At 35.4% G+C, this 16,980-nt stretch overlaps 1 protein-coding gene across 2 annotated transcripts in view; it reads left to right on the forward strand.

Moving 5' to 3' along the window:
• The first annotated feature begins 544 nt into the window (after positions 1–544).
• Positions 545–16,980, forward strand: part of LOC139116218 (protein sel-1 homolog 3-like) — a 39,702-nt gene continuing 23,266 nt past the window's right edge. Inside the window, exons 1-7 of one of the 2 annotated variants that reach the window (XM_070678784.1) lie at positions 545–653; positions 4,881–5,397; positions 7,926–8,052; positions 8,329–8,453; positions 13,463–13,578; positions 14,005–14,196; positions 15,657–15,795. In XM_070678784.1, coding sequence (XP_070534885.1) covers positions 558–653; positions 4,881–5,397; positions 7,926–8,052; positions 8,329–8,453; positions 13,463–13,578; positions 14,005–14,196; positions 15,657–15,795 — 1,312 coding nt within the window. In that variant the 5' untranslated portion in view covers positions 545–557. Of the gene's footprint in view, positions 654–1,166; positions 1,440–4,880; positions 5,398–7,925; positions 8,053–8,328; positions 8,454–13,462; positions 13,579–14,004; positions 14,197–15,656; positions 15,796–16,980 lie in introns of those variants that run through there. The other variant, XM_070678785.1, reaches the window with a different exon arrangement.

The raw sequence follows: 16,980 nt of genomic DNA on the forward strand, positions 1-16,980 counted from the left end.
TATTCATCTTGCCAACACAGCCTACATGTACCGTGCATTTGCATCATTCAATTATCACCAATATTTAGACAAACGGCTTTGTTGACAAACTGAACATTGTCTTTTTCAGCAGCATGCTGTAGAGAGACACCAAGAAACTGTGTTTGATACATTGCATAGAAATATTGAAAAATTATCAACAGTTGTAGCTCCTGCCCCATTACAAGGCCAACTTGTTCTACGAAAATTTAATGGCATTCATATATTTTTAGACTTTTTCGAGATTAAAGACATAAAATATGACAAAACGGTTCTAGATTTTGTTTAATAATTACTAACATTAGAACCATTGGACAACATCAAAATGTTGGGAGTCAAAATATTTTTAGGTCCCCCCCCTATAGGCAGAGCAAAACTTTCAAGTCCCCCCCCTCGACTACCCCAAAAATTTTCGAATCCCCCCCCTGAATTCCTCCAACCCACCCCCCCCCTCACCACTTTTTTTGAACGCGGCCTAATGCCAGATGAGCAAACGATCCCGATACTTGAAGTGAGAGAAGTAAATACGTGTATTGAGCATGCGCAGAAAAGTTTTGACGAGTTTCACAATGGCCGCAATGGAGGCAGTCTTGGTGCATATACTTCTTATTGTGTGTGCTCTGTTACAGACGACGGTAAGCAATTTTCACTCCGATACCACTGCTTACTAACCGCAGAAACTTCAACACTCCTGCTTAACGACGAAGCTTGACGTATTTACATACTGATGAACTATCTATAGTGTCCCGATTCACGTTCAGTCAATCATGGGTCGCCGGCCGCCCGCACTGACCTGGCTGACGGCGTCAGTGACGGTTCTTAACGTCGTAGGGTTTCTCGCTTGTAGGTCTTGTGCTATACGTTAGACCAATATATTTGTGTATGGGGATAGGCTAATCGATAGTCTAGGGATATTCTGCTAGTTGCCCAGGGTACACAGCAGCTGATACGGAGCATTGTGAAACAGGAAAACGCAAGGAAGATACCCAGGACGTTACCCGTAAACGACGTAATCCATCCATTACCATCCCAGGTTCAGAGTCTTGTCGATCAAGCCTTTCAGTCCCAAACGTTGCAAGAATATCGTATTAAGATACGAGTAGGCCCACGTGACAGTAGATTATGCAAAGAAATCAAAGACGTGTCATGTTTGTCCATATTCCTGATCACTTGGATCATTGAAGTACATGCAGGCGTCTAAATGACGAACAGTGTCTATAATGAATAAGACCCAACATCAGATCATGGAGCTATGACCAACGATGTTGTGTCTTAGCATTGAGGTAAAACTATTACCTCTATGGTCTGAAGCCTGCATGCGTATCCCGTAAAGCCAAGCGTGGCTGCTCAGGAGTTTGTTCACAACATGGAGCTACTAGCGCTTATACGTGCATGTCTACATGTTAAAGGTTGGCCTGGAGGTAGGAAATTAAAGGATTTTCATAGCTCCATGACCACATCTTCCGTACTCACTGCGTAGAACTTGAAGTCTAGCCATACAAAAACCAACATAGTGTATCTGTAAGGCACACATAGATTAGATGTACCATAAAAAGTCCTAAGGTGATGCTAGCCACTTATATTCAGAATTGACTTTCTCTGATCACATTTTTTCGTTAAAGTGAAATCTATTGCCAGCTTTATCAAGCAAGCTGTTTGATGTCTTCTAATATGATTTTATACGGAGTGACACATCAGCAGACACGTCAGCACCATGGCTGTGTTTATAGATTGACTTCATATCAACATACACAATCCTTGAAAACATAACAACTTTTTTGATTGGCTGATAGTGATGATCATGTGTTGCTAACATCACAATCACAACAAATCTGAACAGGCAGAGTTCTTCTGAAACATTGGATGGATGACTTTAACTGTTGTACTGTTTGATACATTTGATGATGTATTAAATTGAATTAAGGACACAGAATCTATATTCTAGCAACTAATAAGTTTGTAATGTTTATAAGTTTACAACGGTTTACTTGTAATATAGATACGTTTGTTGTTTGGCCATGTTCATTTGCTTCAGACAACTCTTCTTTCGTGAATAGGTATTAAGTATGTGTGTGTCAGTTTAACCCTTTCACCCCAGTTCCCTGTATACAGGTCCAACTTTACCATAGAAAACAATGAATTTGGGACAAACCATGGTGGTGAAAGGGTTAAAATCACTTTGGTATCAAGTTTACATGGAGAGTCAGATTGCTATGTTGATGATGATTTATGGTTGAGATATCAAATCCTATCATTTGGTTGTTATCAAGTATTTCTAACAATCACTGTATGCTTTTAGCAATGAGTTAGTGACACTCAGGCTATCAAAACTCAATGTCAAGTGTAAACTTCACCATGTTTGTGGAGGGACCGTGACTTCACTCAGATATGCTGTACTTTTGTATCATTTTGATAACAGATCTACCACTTCTGATTTTGAAATTATTTGGCATTTTTATGAAAGTGTTTGAGACATTATAACAAAATTGATACTATTGATGAATATATCTTTTGAAAGGATGTTAGGACTCAGCCCATACCTCAGTGCTGTCATTGTTGTGAGTAAACTTTTATTGCAGAAATATTACTTTAAAATATTAAACAGGCATTTCATAAACTGTTTGCCAGTCACATGACAGATTTTTACGGAGTATTTGGTACATGTGTTATCGTTGATATTGCCAATAGGACTACCATTTGTAAGGGACAGTGTCACAATGTTAGAGATCGTTCTTCCCAAGTTTGTATTACTTTAGATGGCGGTTGTATTTTAAATGGTGTCAAGTCAGAAGTAGGGGAATATGAAAATTCTATAATAACCATATCACTGGTGATATTGTAAGATGTCACACCATGGGAGTAACTCAGTCTACATGTGATAATTTCTGATGCAGCAACAACAAACTTCAAGGCTCTGTGTAGAGTTTGAATTAATTTAGGTTTTATTGAACTCTCATTGTATTATAATTTTGAGTTTATCATGAGGTTTAAATACACTACTTTGTGTCAATATCAAGAAATGACTCAGAGTGATCAGTGATTTTGTCCAAGATCAATTATTCGAGATATTCAACGATTTTAAGTAGTCTGTTGCAAGTCTATAATTGCTATTGTAAAGCAGACAATAGTCTTATTCAGTCTTGCAGCCTGCAATCTTCATATTATTAGCTCACATTTAGTTATACCAATGTGAGGTTATCATATAAGCTGAAGTCGGTGGCGTCTGTATGTATGTATGTATGTATGTATGTAAGTATGTACGTACAGTATGTCCGTCAACTTCAAAAACTCACAAACCGCTGCTCTTTTTAGCGCGGTATTTGGTCTTTGGATGCATCCTTGGCTGTAGATTTAATTTTGTTCAAATGAAGTTTGCAGTGCCCAAATTATGCAAATGAGCTTAAAAAATGTGAAAATGGTCAAAAACCAATAACTCAAGAACCGCTGGTTCGATTGCTTTGAAAATTAGTATGCAAGTTCCTTAGGTAGACCGTATACAGTTGTATGTATATCGTGAAGATAATTTGAATTTTGTATTTTTGCTGAATTTTTTTGGTTATTTTCCTCATGTTAAGTAAAAATTCTTCTTCTCTGAAACAGCCAGCCCAGTTTCTCTCAAATTTGGGTTGGATGATTGCAAGGGTGTTACCCTTCTAATTTGTTGAAATTACATCAAAATTGGAAAAATTACCTGTTTTGGTGCAATTTTTATCATTTTTGGTCGAAAATTCGTAAAAAATATTTTCTTTTTAAAGCCCCTGGACAGACAGCTTTTATATTTGGTGTACAGATGTCCAGGGATGACAATAGTTAGATATGTGGAAGTTGTCCTGAAATATACAAATTTGTATTTTTAAGACAATTTTGTCATTTTTGGTCAAGAAAACTTGTTCTCAAAATTACTTGTCTGATAGCTTTATAATTTGGTACAAAAGTCCCGAGGGATGTTATTAGATAAATTTTCTGCTCAAAGTGTTGGAAAACCCCCAAATTTGTATATTTTAGGTAATTTTCTCAGTTTGTGACCTTAAATGACCTACACCAACCCAGGATATGTTGTGAGACAGTTTCGAAGGCTGTGAACATAATTTTGTCATATTTGGTATCGATTTGTAGTAAAATTTGATCCAGAAAACAAAGCTGAGGTAAAGTTTTTCATTGCGGATCAATTTTTGCAACATTTCCATGTAAGACACACAAGAACTGATGAGAAATTTGGATCCAGGATGATTCCAGATGTCGTAATCACCCCCACAGTGGAAGGCATTTCACTATCTGCAACTAATTTAATTGCTGTTTACATTCGAATGATAGCACTCATACCAAGGTTGTAAATACATTTCCTGCCATCTGGCCTTATGTAAACATGATCAACAAAGGGGTGGAACATTTGATATTCAGGAGGGGGTAGGGTCTAGAAGATTGATGAGGTAGCATTACTTTATACCAGATCCCTTGTACATTTTTCCCACTGTTTATTTTTTCCCCACTCTTCCAACCTTTTCATTTTGTCAAGCCTTCTCTGGCTAATTTTTTTTTTGACATTTGCTTATGTATGTAGGATCTGCTTGTCCTATTGTTATAGAAGTTGATATGCATGTTCGTAAAGATGACCTCCAGTACCTAAGTTGCAGACCTTATTTGCTTTTGTCATTCTTGTTTTTCTGGTTTAAATATTTCTTAAATGGACCAATTCAAACCGAATGTGAGCACACTGTCCTTGACTGTATTTTTAACATTTATTCTGTCATCTCTATGATATCATTGTACCTACAGGGACATAGCATATTATTTTAACTGTTAGAAAAAGATGATTCAATTGTTTTCATGAAAATTTACAAGATTTTTTCAATTTCTTTCAGGCCAGACAGTATGAAGATTCCGTTCAAGAGGATTTCATCACTGTTGAAAATTTGCCTAATTTATTAAGACAACATTTTATTTTAAAAATCAATTATATGTGCAATATTGAGAGTATAGCTGGTGTTCAGATCTACGCTGACTCCGATACCAGACAACATATTAGAATATTTGAAAAAAGCTGGATATGTAAACCAGCATCTGGTGATAATGAAAGCAAAAGTCGTTTTGTAAAACTGGTCTTGCCAGATATCATTGCCTACCAAGATGACTGGATTATGAAGAGATCAATTGTCATTAGTAACGTCAAAATCAGAGTGTTTTTGCTGATAGACTCTCCGATGCCAAGTTTTGGTGATACAGCGTACGACAATGCACACATAAAATCACAACACAGTGTCCAGGTGCTTCCACCATATTCCAGACCTTTCAAAGATCACCAGATTTGTCATCAATGGTATATTCAGCACTTACCAAAGTACAAGGAAAGACCTATAAAACAGTGTTCTTATCAATCAGGTAAGAAACTGATTTCAAAGCCAACTTGTATGTCTTCCTCTTTCTTCACAAACTACAGTATCTGTAAGATTTTGTATTTTTATCTCCAGTCAACCAATACTACCTAGGATAAATAGCTTGTTCTTTTAAGTGTATACTAAAAGAAGAAGCCATTGGTTTGGGAGATTTTAGGAGATAATTCTTTAACCTGTGCACCCCGAATTCCCTGTGAACTGGTCCGTAATCCTCACTGATAACAATGGATTTTAGCCAAACCATGGTGGTTAAAGGATTAAAGTTTACAGTTTTCAGAATATGCTTGCTATAAATGTGATAAAAGTGAATATATAAAGTCAATATAATTACATTTAATACATGGTTTGTTGTCTTGGTCTGATAGCTTTAGCTCATATCACAATCAACACTAGTGGTAACTTAATTCATACCGACATGATCTGATATTTACATCAGGTAGAAATTTTAATGAAATGGAATAATCTATTGAAATACCAACTTCATTTTTCAAAGGAATATTCTATCCATAAACTGGAACATAAACCTGAACTTTAGTCATATACCAGTTGTCTTTAAAATTATTGATTTATATCACTGTGAAAATAAAAACCGTTTTAGGTGAATATATTACTTTTATTGCAGAAAGTTGAGCAACAAATCAATGAAGTCTTCTATGTATTATCTCAAATTTACATTATTCCGTGTTTGAAATTGATGCAACAGTTTAAAAAGATTGCACATAATGGTGTTTAGAAATTGAAGCATTTATCTTTGGTCTCAAAATTTCAAAGAGCATTTGCTACACTTTGAAAGACTTCATTAAAGTAATTGATGGCATTCAAGCATTAACTATCAAAGCCAAATAGTTGAATAAAATGATTACTTGTTTTAAAATGTGGCCTGGTTGAAAATTTTTGTCACTCACTAATGTAAATGGAAATGGGCACTCTCTGTTATTTAATTGTGAGCAAATTTCTGATTCTATTAAATATTAACTTTGACACCAGTACATGGTGGCCTTGCAATAGAAACCTGCCACATGTACAGGAAATGCTTTACTTCAATTAAGCAAGGTACAAAATTAATCCTCTTTCTACCAGGCTCCATGGACAAACTATAGAAATAAATACAACTTTGGGAAAAAGAGGATTAAATTTGATATTTTTTGGTACCTTTTACAAAATATGGCTTTCTAAAAGTCTGTAATGTTTGTACAGAAAAATATTTTGATAAATTTAAGGTTCTCCTGTCACTTAAAGTATGTGTCACAAAATATGAGTGCTATGTTATTTCTTTATAGATGCTTTGTAAAATGACATGAATCATAATGTGATGACTGTGACAAAATGTCAGCAATAGATATCAGTATATCCTAACAGACATCAATATATCCTAACAGATATCAATATTTACCGATGGAAATCAATATATCCTAACAGATATCAGTATATACTAACAGACATCAAATAATCCCAACAGACATCAATATATTCTAACAGACATCAATATTTACCAATAGACATCAATATATCCTAACAGACATCAATATTTACCAATAGACATCAATATATCCTAACAGACATCAATATTTACCAACAGACATCAATATTTACCAATAGACATGAGGATATTCTGATGGACATCAGTATCTGCCCACTGTATTCACTGGAGTGACTTGACATAAATACTTGGAGATTGAGTGAAACAAAAAAGTAGCTGTTAACATTGATTTGTCAAAGTTTATTCACTATGACTGATAGGTCAACATTCACACTGCTATATTTATGCAATGTATGGGAAGTGAAGGGGAAATATCTTTCATGTAAACATCAAACCTTCCATTCATGTAGACATCAGTATACCCAATAGAGATCAGTATATCCTAATAGACATCAGTATATCCCAATAGAGATCACTATATCCTAATAGACATCAGTATATCCTAATAGACATCAGTATATCCTAATAGATATCAGTATATCCCAATAGACATCACTATATCCTAATAGACATCAGTATATCCCAATAGACATCAGTATATCCTAATAGACATCAGTATATCCCAATAGACATCACTATATCCTAATAGACATCAGTATATCCAAATAGCGATCAGTATAGACATTGGTATATCACATTAGATATCAGCATATCCCAATAGACATCAGTGTATCCCAATAGACATCAGTATATCCCAATAGCGATCAGTATATCCCTAAAGACGTTAGTATATCCCAATAGAAATTTATTCAATGGGAATTGATATTAAGTCTCTCATCATAAAGTATTGAATATGTGTGGATGAAACACTACACTGAGATGAAGCGTCTTTTCCCAGTTGTCAGTCACTCTGTCAGATTACAGTAAGATCAGATGCACTCCAAAAAAAAAGAATTAGTTTTTAGATGAGGATTTGGAAATCATTCAGAAAATTTGTGTTAGATATTTTATTTTGCTATTAAAGTAGTATCTTGAAGCTCCCCAAACATTTTTTAGGTGGTATCGATAAACCTTTACTCTTCTGTCTTTTTCAGAGGTTGTTGAACTTCTTGGCTTCCCTGCAGCTTTCAGTGAAACAAATGATGGTATTACAAGACAGTTGCCAGCATATACAGATGTTGTGTTGCTTCATGAAACAAGCAGAAAATTTACAGAATCATCGTAAGTTAAAATCAAGATTATTGGTTTTCAGAGTGTATTCATTTCAACTATAAAGTACATCTATGTCATTTAATCCTGGAGCTCCATTCTTACTTGTGCTTGATAGCAACATTTTGCAAACTTACATTTAACCAGTTCATAGTCTAGAGCTTTGTCCAAAATGGTTATTTCATATGATGTGTTACTTAGCTAATCATGTTGCAGTATCTGTCTGTGTCTTTTGTCATTTTCTCAGCTGCTGATATTTACCAATATGAATGAATGGTTTATTTTCAGGTTCACATTTTCAACATGGTTATTTTTGGTAGACTATTGTCAGTCATCACTCTGTAGTATTATGAAAAGGAAGAGTTTCTATGACAACCAATACTTAACACCCTTATTACTTCTCAATGGTGAAGGTAAGACTGTATTCAGATCATCCTTTTCAAAAATTTGCATCTACTGTGTATATATTTTCAGCTTACTGTATTTACGTGTTGGAAATCATATGGCTTTGTTGACTAAAGAGACATGAGTTCAGTGTGAGTATGACTGTTGATATCTACCAACATGTCATACTCTAAAGCATACTTGAAAGCATTTTCACAGGGGCTATTTTACACTTTTAAAGTGTAGTGCACACATTATTGATATCATAATGAAAAGAGGCTTAGTTGATCACAATGGCTGACTGTCCAAAGGCCCATTTTATGTTTTCAAGTGAGAATTCTGGAGAATCTGACCCATAAAATACAATAGTGGGTGTGTCCAGTGTCTTTTTATGTGATTGTTATGTGAAATGAACTCTTCACCAATGTTTACACATGGAAGGGACAGCTGATTTTTTGAGAATTTTTTTTCTTTTTAATATTGCTAGCTCTGCTATACAGTATGGTAATCATGAGCTCTACCAGTGTATTTGCATATCACTATATTTGCATATCTGTATTTGCACATCTTTGTATTTAAAGCTGGCTTCTGTAGGTATCTGCTGTGGCATTTGTTATGAAACATAATGTCTTGACATTTACTGAACTGTCATGTGTCAATGTCATTCTTGTCCAATCATTTTTATTAGCTCACATTTGGTTATACCAATGTGAGTTTATCGTATAGGCTGAAGTCGATGGCGTCTGTATGTATGTGTGTATGTATGTATGTACAGTATGTCCGTCAACATCAAAAACACGCAAACCGCTGCACGTTTCAGCTTGGTATTTGGTGTGTTGATGCATCCTGGGCTATAGATGGGATTTTGTTCAAATGAAGTCTGCATTGCCAAAATTATGCAAATGAGCTTACAAAATGTGAAAATGGTTAAGAATTAATAACTCAAGAACCGCTTTTTTGATTGCTTTGAAAATTTGTGTGCAAGTACCTTAGGTGAACCTTATACAGTTTTATGAATATTGTGAAGATAGCCTTAATTTTGTATTTTTGCTGAATTTTTTGGTGATTTTTCTCATTTTCAGTAAAAATTCTTCTTCTCTGAAACCGCCAGCCCAATCGCTCTCAAATTTTGGTTGTCTCTTTGCAAGGGTGTTACTCTTCTAATTTGTTGAAATTATGACAAAATTGGGAAAATTACTATTTTTGAGCAATTTTGTCATTTTTGGTCAAAAAATCTTAAACAGTATTTCCTTTTTAAAACCCCTGGACAGACAGCTTTCATATTTGGTACACAGACGTACAGAGATGACAATAGTTAGATATGTTGAAATTGTCCTGAAATATACAAATTTGTATTTTTAAGACAATATTGTCATTTTTGGTCAAGAAAACTTTATCTCAAAATTAGATAGCTTTGTAATTTGGTATAAAGTCCCTTGTTTGATAGCTTTGTAATTTGGTATAAAGTCCCAAAAGATGTTATTAGATAAATTTTCTGCTCAAAGTGTTGGTAAACCCCAAAATTTGTATATTTTAGGTAATTTTCTCAGTTTGTGACCTTAAATGACCTACACCAACCCAGGATATGTTGTGAGACAATTTTGAAGGCTGTGAACATAATGTTGTCATGTTTGGTATCATTTTGTAGGAAAATTTGATCCAGAAAACAAAGCTAAGGTGATTTTTTACATTTTGGACCAATTATTGCAACTTTTCTATGTAAGACATACAAGAACTGATGAGAAATTTGGATCCAGGATATTTCCAGATGTTGTAATCACCGCCCACAGTGGAAGGCATTTCACTATCTGTTACTACCTTAAGTGCTGTTTACATTAGAATGATAACACTCATGGCATTAATTAAAAAATCTCTAAGGTTGTAAATGTACTTCCTGTCATTTGGTCTTATGTAATACCAAGGGGTGGAACATTTGATATTCAGGAGCGGGTAGGGCTAGAAGATTGATGATGTAGCATTACTTTTTACCAGATCCCTTGTGCATTTTTGCCCACTCCCACCTTTTCTTTTTATCAAGCCTTCTCTGTTTTTTGTTGTTGACATTTGCTTATGTATTTAGGATCTGCTTCTCCATTGCTATAGAAGTTGATATGCATGTTCCTAAAGATGACCTCCAGTACCTAAGTTGAAGACCTTACTTGCTTTTGTCATTCTTGTTTTTCCTGGTTTAAATATTTCTCGAATGGACCAATTCAAACCGAATGTGAGCACATAGTGTCCTTGACGGTATTTTTCCATTTCTGTGTATATGTTAGTATCATGCATAATAACATGTATCTGATGTCATTTCACTTTAAAAGGCTTTATGAATTTCCAACCTCTCCAGCCATACGTGGTAAATTTGACCCAACTCAACACTTGATGGATTATACTACATGAGAAAATAATATGTTTTGATCAAGATACATGTTACCATTGACTCCCAGATATACAATCTCATCTGTAAAAATATTATTGAAGGCAATTATACCCGCCATATGCCATGGCTTTTTTGTATGGTGTACCGGTATGCTGTTGGTATTATAATAAAATTATATTATTATGATTTTTCATAACTTTTAAAACCTTCCATTAATAAAAGAGTTAAAACTTTGATATTGTTTACACGAGTTTGTAGGGACAATTTGTTTTATATTTGTTCAAATTAGCAAAAATCTGCACATTTGTACTTTTGCGAAATTTTTGTTATGTCTTCTTTTTAGTAATCACCGATCAGATAGGTCTCAAATTTGGTTTGCACGTTCTTTAGGATGACCAGGCTCATTATCATATGTCAAAATGATGATGAAATTTGGATAAGTAAATATTTCGAGTCATGATCTTATTTTCTATATCATAAAAATAAATTTGTAAGAATTGCAATTGTTTGTAGCTGAGTACAATTTTGATCAAATGACTGACTTGGAGGTTAGAAACAAAATCATAACTATCAACAGAAGCGAAATTTTTGTTATTCTTCTTTTTAGTAATCACCGTCAGTAGGTCTCAAATGTGGTTTGCATGTTCTTTAGGATGACCAGGCTCATGTCAAAATGATGATGAAATTTGGATAAGTAAATATTTCGAGTCATGATCTTATTTTCTATATCATAAAAATAAATTTGTAAGAATTGCAATTGTTTGTAGCTGAGTACAATGTTGATCAAATGACTGACTTGGAGGTTAGAAACATAAATCATAACTATCAACAGTCAATGTGAGAATTTTGTATGATAATTTGTGGGGGTCATCTGCAAACCGGATTATAATAATGGCTGTCTCTCTCAAACAGTATAGACTTGCTATATGTAGTTGATGTTTCCATTGCGTTCATTTTAACATTAATTTAAAATGGCCAGGTTAACATTACTCAAAGCTTGATGATACAAGGGTGTGAATTCGCGCCTTTATAACTCAACGCTCACCAAAACACATTTATTCAGGTACTTGAGCAATGAAGAGGCTGAAGAAGAGATAGTTGTTTTGAAAGTTTTGTAAGCTTTTCACCACACAAATGTGTGTAACAATTTTAAAAGGGTCAGCGATATGTATTTTTACCAACAGCTATTACAGGAAGATGCCGTTTTTAATGCCAGCTACAGTTTCTTTTTCTACTCCCTAGAGCGTGTAGAGATACACAGTATTCAGCTTGTCATCTCAGCCTGTACAGTATAGACTACATTGTTTTTGTTGACAAGTGAATTTTAGCCTGAATGGCAGTGGTCTTTTTGTACATATATCCATGCTGTCCCTGACAAGCTAAATACATGTAGTAGGTATTGTAATATGGTTTGGCGATTAGAAAAACAAGTTTCACTGGACATACAAAAAAAAGTAGTGAAAAATCATCATAAGTTACAGCTGCTGGCCTTTAAGGGCATTGTTCTGAATAATGACAAAAAGTTACCAAGATTGTACCACCATCTAGCATGTATACCAGTTACCCAGATCCTACCACCATCTAGCATGTGTACCAGTAACCCAGATCCTATCACCATCTAGCATGTATACCAGTTACCCAGATCCTATCACCATCTAGCATGTATACCAGTTACCCAGATCCTATCACCATTTAGCATGTATACCAGTTACCCAGATCCAACCAAAATTTAGCATGTATACCAGTTACCCAGATCCAACCACCATCTAGCATGTATACCAGTTACCCAGATCCTATCACCATCTAGCATGTATACCAGTAACCCAGATCCAACCACCATTTAGCATGTATACCAGTTACTCAGATCCAACCACCGTCTAGCATGTGTACCAGTTACCCAGATCCAACCACCATTTAGCATGTATACCAGTTACCCAGATCCAACCACCATCTAGCATGTGTACCAGTTACCCAGATCCAACCACCATTTAGCATGTATACCAGTTACCCAGATCCAACCACCATCTAGCATATATACCAGTTACCCAGATCCAACCACCATTTAGCATGTATACCAGTTACCCAGATCCAACCACCATTTAGCATGTATACCAGTTACCCAGATCCTATCACCATCTAGCATGTATACCAGTTACCCAGATCCAACCACCATTTAGCATGTATACCAGTTACCCAGATCCTATCACCATTTAGCATGTATACCAGTTACCCAGATCCTATCACCATTTAGCATGTATACCAGTTACCCAGATCCTATCACCATCTAGCATGTATACCAGTTACCCAGATCCAACCACCATTTAGCATGTATACCAGTTACCCAGATCCTATCACTATTTAGCATGTATACCAGTTACCCAGATCCTATCACCATCTAGCATGTATACCAGTTACCCAGATCCAACCACCATTTAGCATGTATACCAGTTACCCAGATCCAACCACCATTTAGCATGTATACCAGTTACCCAGATCCAACCACCATCTAGCATGTATACCAGTTACCCAGATCCAACCACCATCTAGCATGTATACCAGTTACCCAGATCCTATCACCATTTAGCATGTATACCAGATACCCAGATCCTATCACCATCTAGCATGAATACCATCGATTGTTGTTTGATTATATTCCAGGTCAGATTCATCTTCAAGTGGTTCAGACAAATGGAGAATCCTACAGCTTCTTACCAGCTCTAAAATTACCATTGAAGCAGTGGTTTCGACTGATATACACTCAAAATAGTGGAAAGGTAAACACCAAACTTGATCAACTAATTAGTGTCATGTTACATGTAAATCAAACATGAATTATAAATGGTTGATATTTCAGTAAATGTCTTACATGCAGCCTTGCTGTTAAGTTAATTTATTTCCTGGTGAATATACTTACAGTAGGAATACACTGTAGAAGATTTCAAATTTCCATATTCTGTTACTCTAAAAGCTGATCATTAATAATTTGGATCATAGTTTGCAACTATTGTAATGTTTTTCCTCTGAGAGTTTCTTTCGTAATTCCAATGCAGCGACTGCATGGTGTAAACATCCACATTAGGTCTGTTGATTATGAACACAGTCTGCAGCTAGTCTGACAGTCAGTACTATTGTTGACTATGATGACAGTGTACTAGTATTCCTGTATAGACACAAGTACTGTATCTATATTTCCTTTACAGTGGGACATATATATAAATTATGGTGAGAACTTTGAAGTTGAAGAGCATACAGGACATGTTTTCCCTCATGGTGCTTACATTAATGACATGGATGGAATGATCTATCTTGGTGGTTGTTCTTCTTTAGTCGGGTTCAAAGGATACATGGCAGAGACAAGATTCTACCGAAGACATGTGATGCACCCTCATCAGGTAATAGTAACTCTCATCTCTTATTGTCATTTCAGTATTCCATTCATGTGTAGCTATTATCTTTCATTCATTGTCTTTGAACAAAGTTTTTCTCTGCAAAGCCATGGAGTGAAAGCTAAGAGCTACACTTGTGATATCATACAAATGAATACAGTCTGCTTTGTTGATATCACCAAGGAATAAATATTTGTCAAAATGTGTTTGCAGTTGAACCTCTTGACAGCAGGTTTTACACAGAAATGGAATGATGTTATGAGTTCTGTTAAAGGGTACATCTCACCTAGGAAACGTTTTTTTAAATTTTTGTCAATAAATAATAATACTATTTCTAAGCTAAATGGTGTTTTTTCCTTTTTCTTGTCAACAAACAATTGTGAAAATAAACAATGATTGGGGCTTGATGAAAAAACCTCCATGAGGAACGCGTCCATTTCTGCTGCATGCTGCACTCTGGACCTTGCCAAACGGTGAACTTGCCCTTGCTTGGTTCTGTATATTTAACCTACCGGTACAGTTTTGTAATTAATGATGCGAATAGCAGACCTAAACTACTGTATATAGAGCCTGGAAAAAAGTGAAAACTTTACCAAATGCAATTTCTTAACTGAGGTGGCGAGCCTGTTTCAAGCCATTTCAATACGCATCACTCCTAATTTTCTGCCTATAGACTGTCACGTCCGGCGACGAACAGGCGTTATAACGTAGTGTAGTTTATCAAGTAGTACAGTTTAGGGAGCTACTAATTATGAAAGGCTTGAGTCTCATTCATAGAATATCCTGGGTGGGTCGGTTCCATGTCCAGGCAATTCCTGTACAGTACACAGCGGTTGAGGTAACTCGGCGTGGGGTCAGCTGCTGGTATTATCACACTGACACTCAACTCTGCCATGCTCTCATGGAAATACCTCAAGGTCCACACCAAATTAACAGCACAAGTGTAGACTAAAGCTATCCAGGTTTGTGTTGTTGCAGCCCTAAACCGCGCATCGTTTCATCGTAGCGAACTACCTGAGATCTTCTCAAAATTGGTACCAATGTATTGACTATTGCTTCCAGGGGATTGCTCTCACAGGTTAGCCACTTTTGACAGTGTGAATTTTTCACAACTTTAAAATACAGTACTACAGAAATAGTTGCTACTACAACAGTATGGATTTTTCGAAATTATGAATATTGTTTTATGCAATTCGATTAAAGTTCAGACATATAAAAAATAGGTGAGATATACTCTTTAACAATGAATAACATTCAAAAAAATGTCTGAGACATGTGGACATACAAGTGATATCCTAAAATAACCAAGAAAGCAAGTACTTTAAGCACCCTAAATATTGCAGAGTTTAAAGATATGCCATTGTATTTCAGTGAATTGCTTTCATGACTTAGTTTTCAGTATGATTGACCGATGGTGTTAGGTCAAACTATGTTCCACCATTCACCATTTCATTTACTTTATCTAGATTTATCATCCAGCCAAAAGCCATGCCATGTTCAGCATCGGTATTGAAGATTTTTATGCCAAGTGTGACAGATTTCAAAAGCGTATGAATTTCAGATTTCATGTTTATCATATGATGATAGCTGCATACAATAATCAAAGTAAGTATATACATATTCATGTGCAAATGAAAATACTTAGAATTTGATCATAGATAGCATTTATTTTTTCCATTCAGGAATCTGAACAGATGTGTAAACAATATATTGAATGTAAGTTCAAGGTCGGTCAGCTGTAACTTGTGATAATTTGCTAAATAGTATTTTAGCCCCATTATTGCCATATTATATTGCAATATAGGAGGTATTTGTATAGGCTAACAATATGTGTGACCTAATCAAAAACTCAAAACCCACTGCAGCTACTGCTGTAGTATTTGGTGTGCAGGTATATAATGGGGTAGAGATCTGAATTTGTTCAAATGAACATGTTTGATTTGAAAATATGCAAAAGAGGTAAAAAAAAAGGCAAAACCAGTGAAAATGCTGAAACTTTGGAACAGCTGGCCATATTAGCTTAATATTTGGTCCGTAGGTACCGTGCACAAACTCTATGCAACTTTAAATTGTAATGAAATCTGAGTTTTCATTTCAGGAATATTTCTGCTAATTTCGGTCAAAATCTTCTCATTCAAAACTGCTTATCAGATGTCTGTAAACTTTTGCTATTCAAGTCACTGGTGATGAAATAGTTTAAATATCTACAAATTGTGATGAAAGCTACAATGTGTGTAAGACTTGTAGAGGACCAGCAAATTTGGATTTTCAAAATTTTTACTATTTTCTTGCATTTCTCAACTTTTTTTGTAAACTGTAAAGGAGCCAAATTGTCATTGATGTAATTTTTAGCTCATATTTGGTTTTGTATATAAATACCAAAAAGAGCTTATATGATGAGTCGATGGCGTCTGTATGTCTGTATATTTGTGGGTATGTATGTGCGGATATATGTCCGTCACACTAAAAGGCTCCCATACCGCCAGAGCTACCATCTCAATCTTTGGTGTACAGGTAGATGCAGGGTTGAGATGTGAATTTGTTCAAATGAACACATCAGTGTCAAAAATGTGCAAATGAGGTAAGAAAAAGGGAAATCCTGCAAATGTGCAGGAGACTGGCATACCAGTAAGAAACAGGCCAACTCCACTGATCTTGAGTCATTTCCTGTCATTGTTTATGAACTGTTACATATTAACAGACCTGCTCAAACCATAGACAGTAGAGGGGGGAAGACCGTCTATGGTCAAACTAAGAGGGGCTTGTTTCTGCTATGCATGTTGCTAAAGT

Source organism: Ptychodera flava, chromosome 17 (genome assembly GCF_041260155.1).
Source record: "Ptychodera flava strain L36383 chromosome 17, AS_Pfla_20210202, whole genome shotgun sequence".
In the NCBI taxonomy this organism is placed as follows: Eukaryota; Metazoa; Hemichordata; class Enteropneusta; family Ptychoderidae; genus Ptychodera; species Ptychodera flava.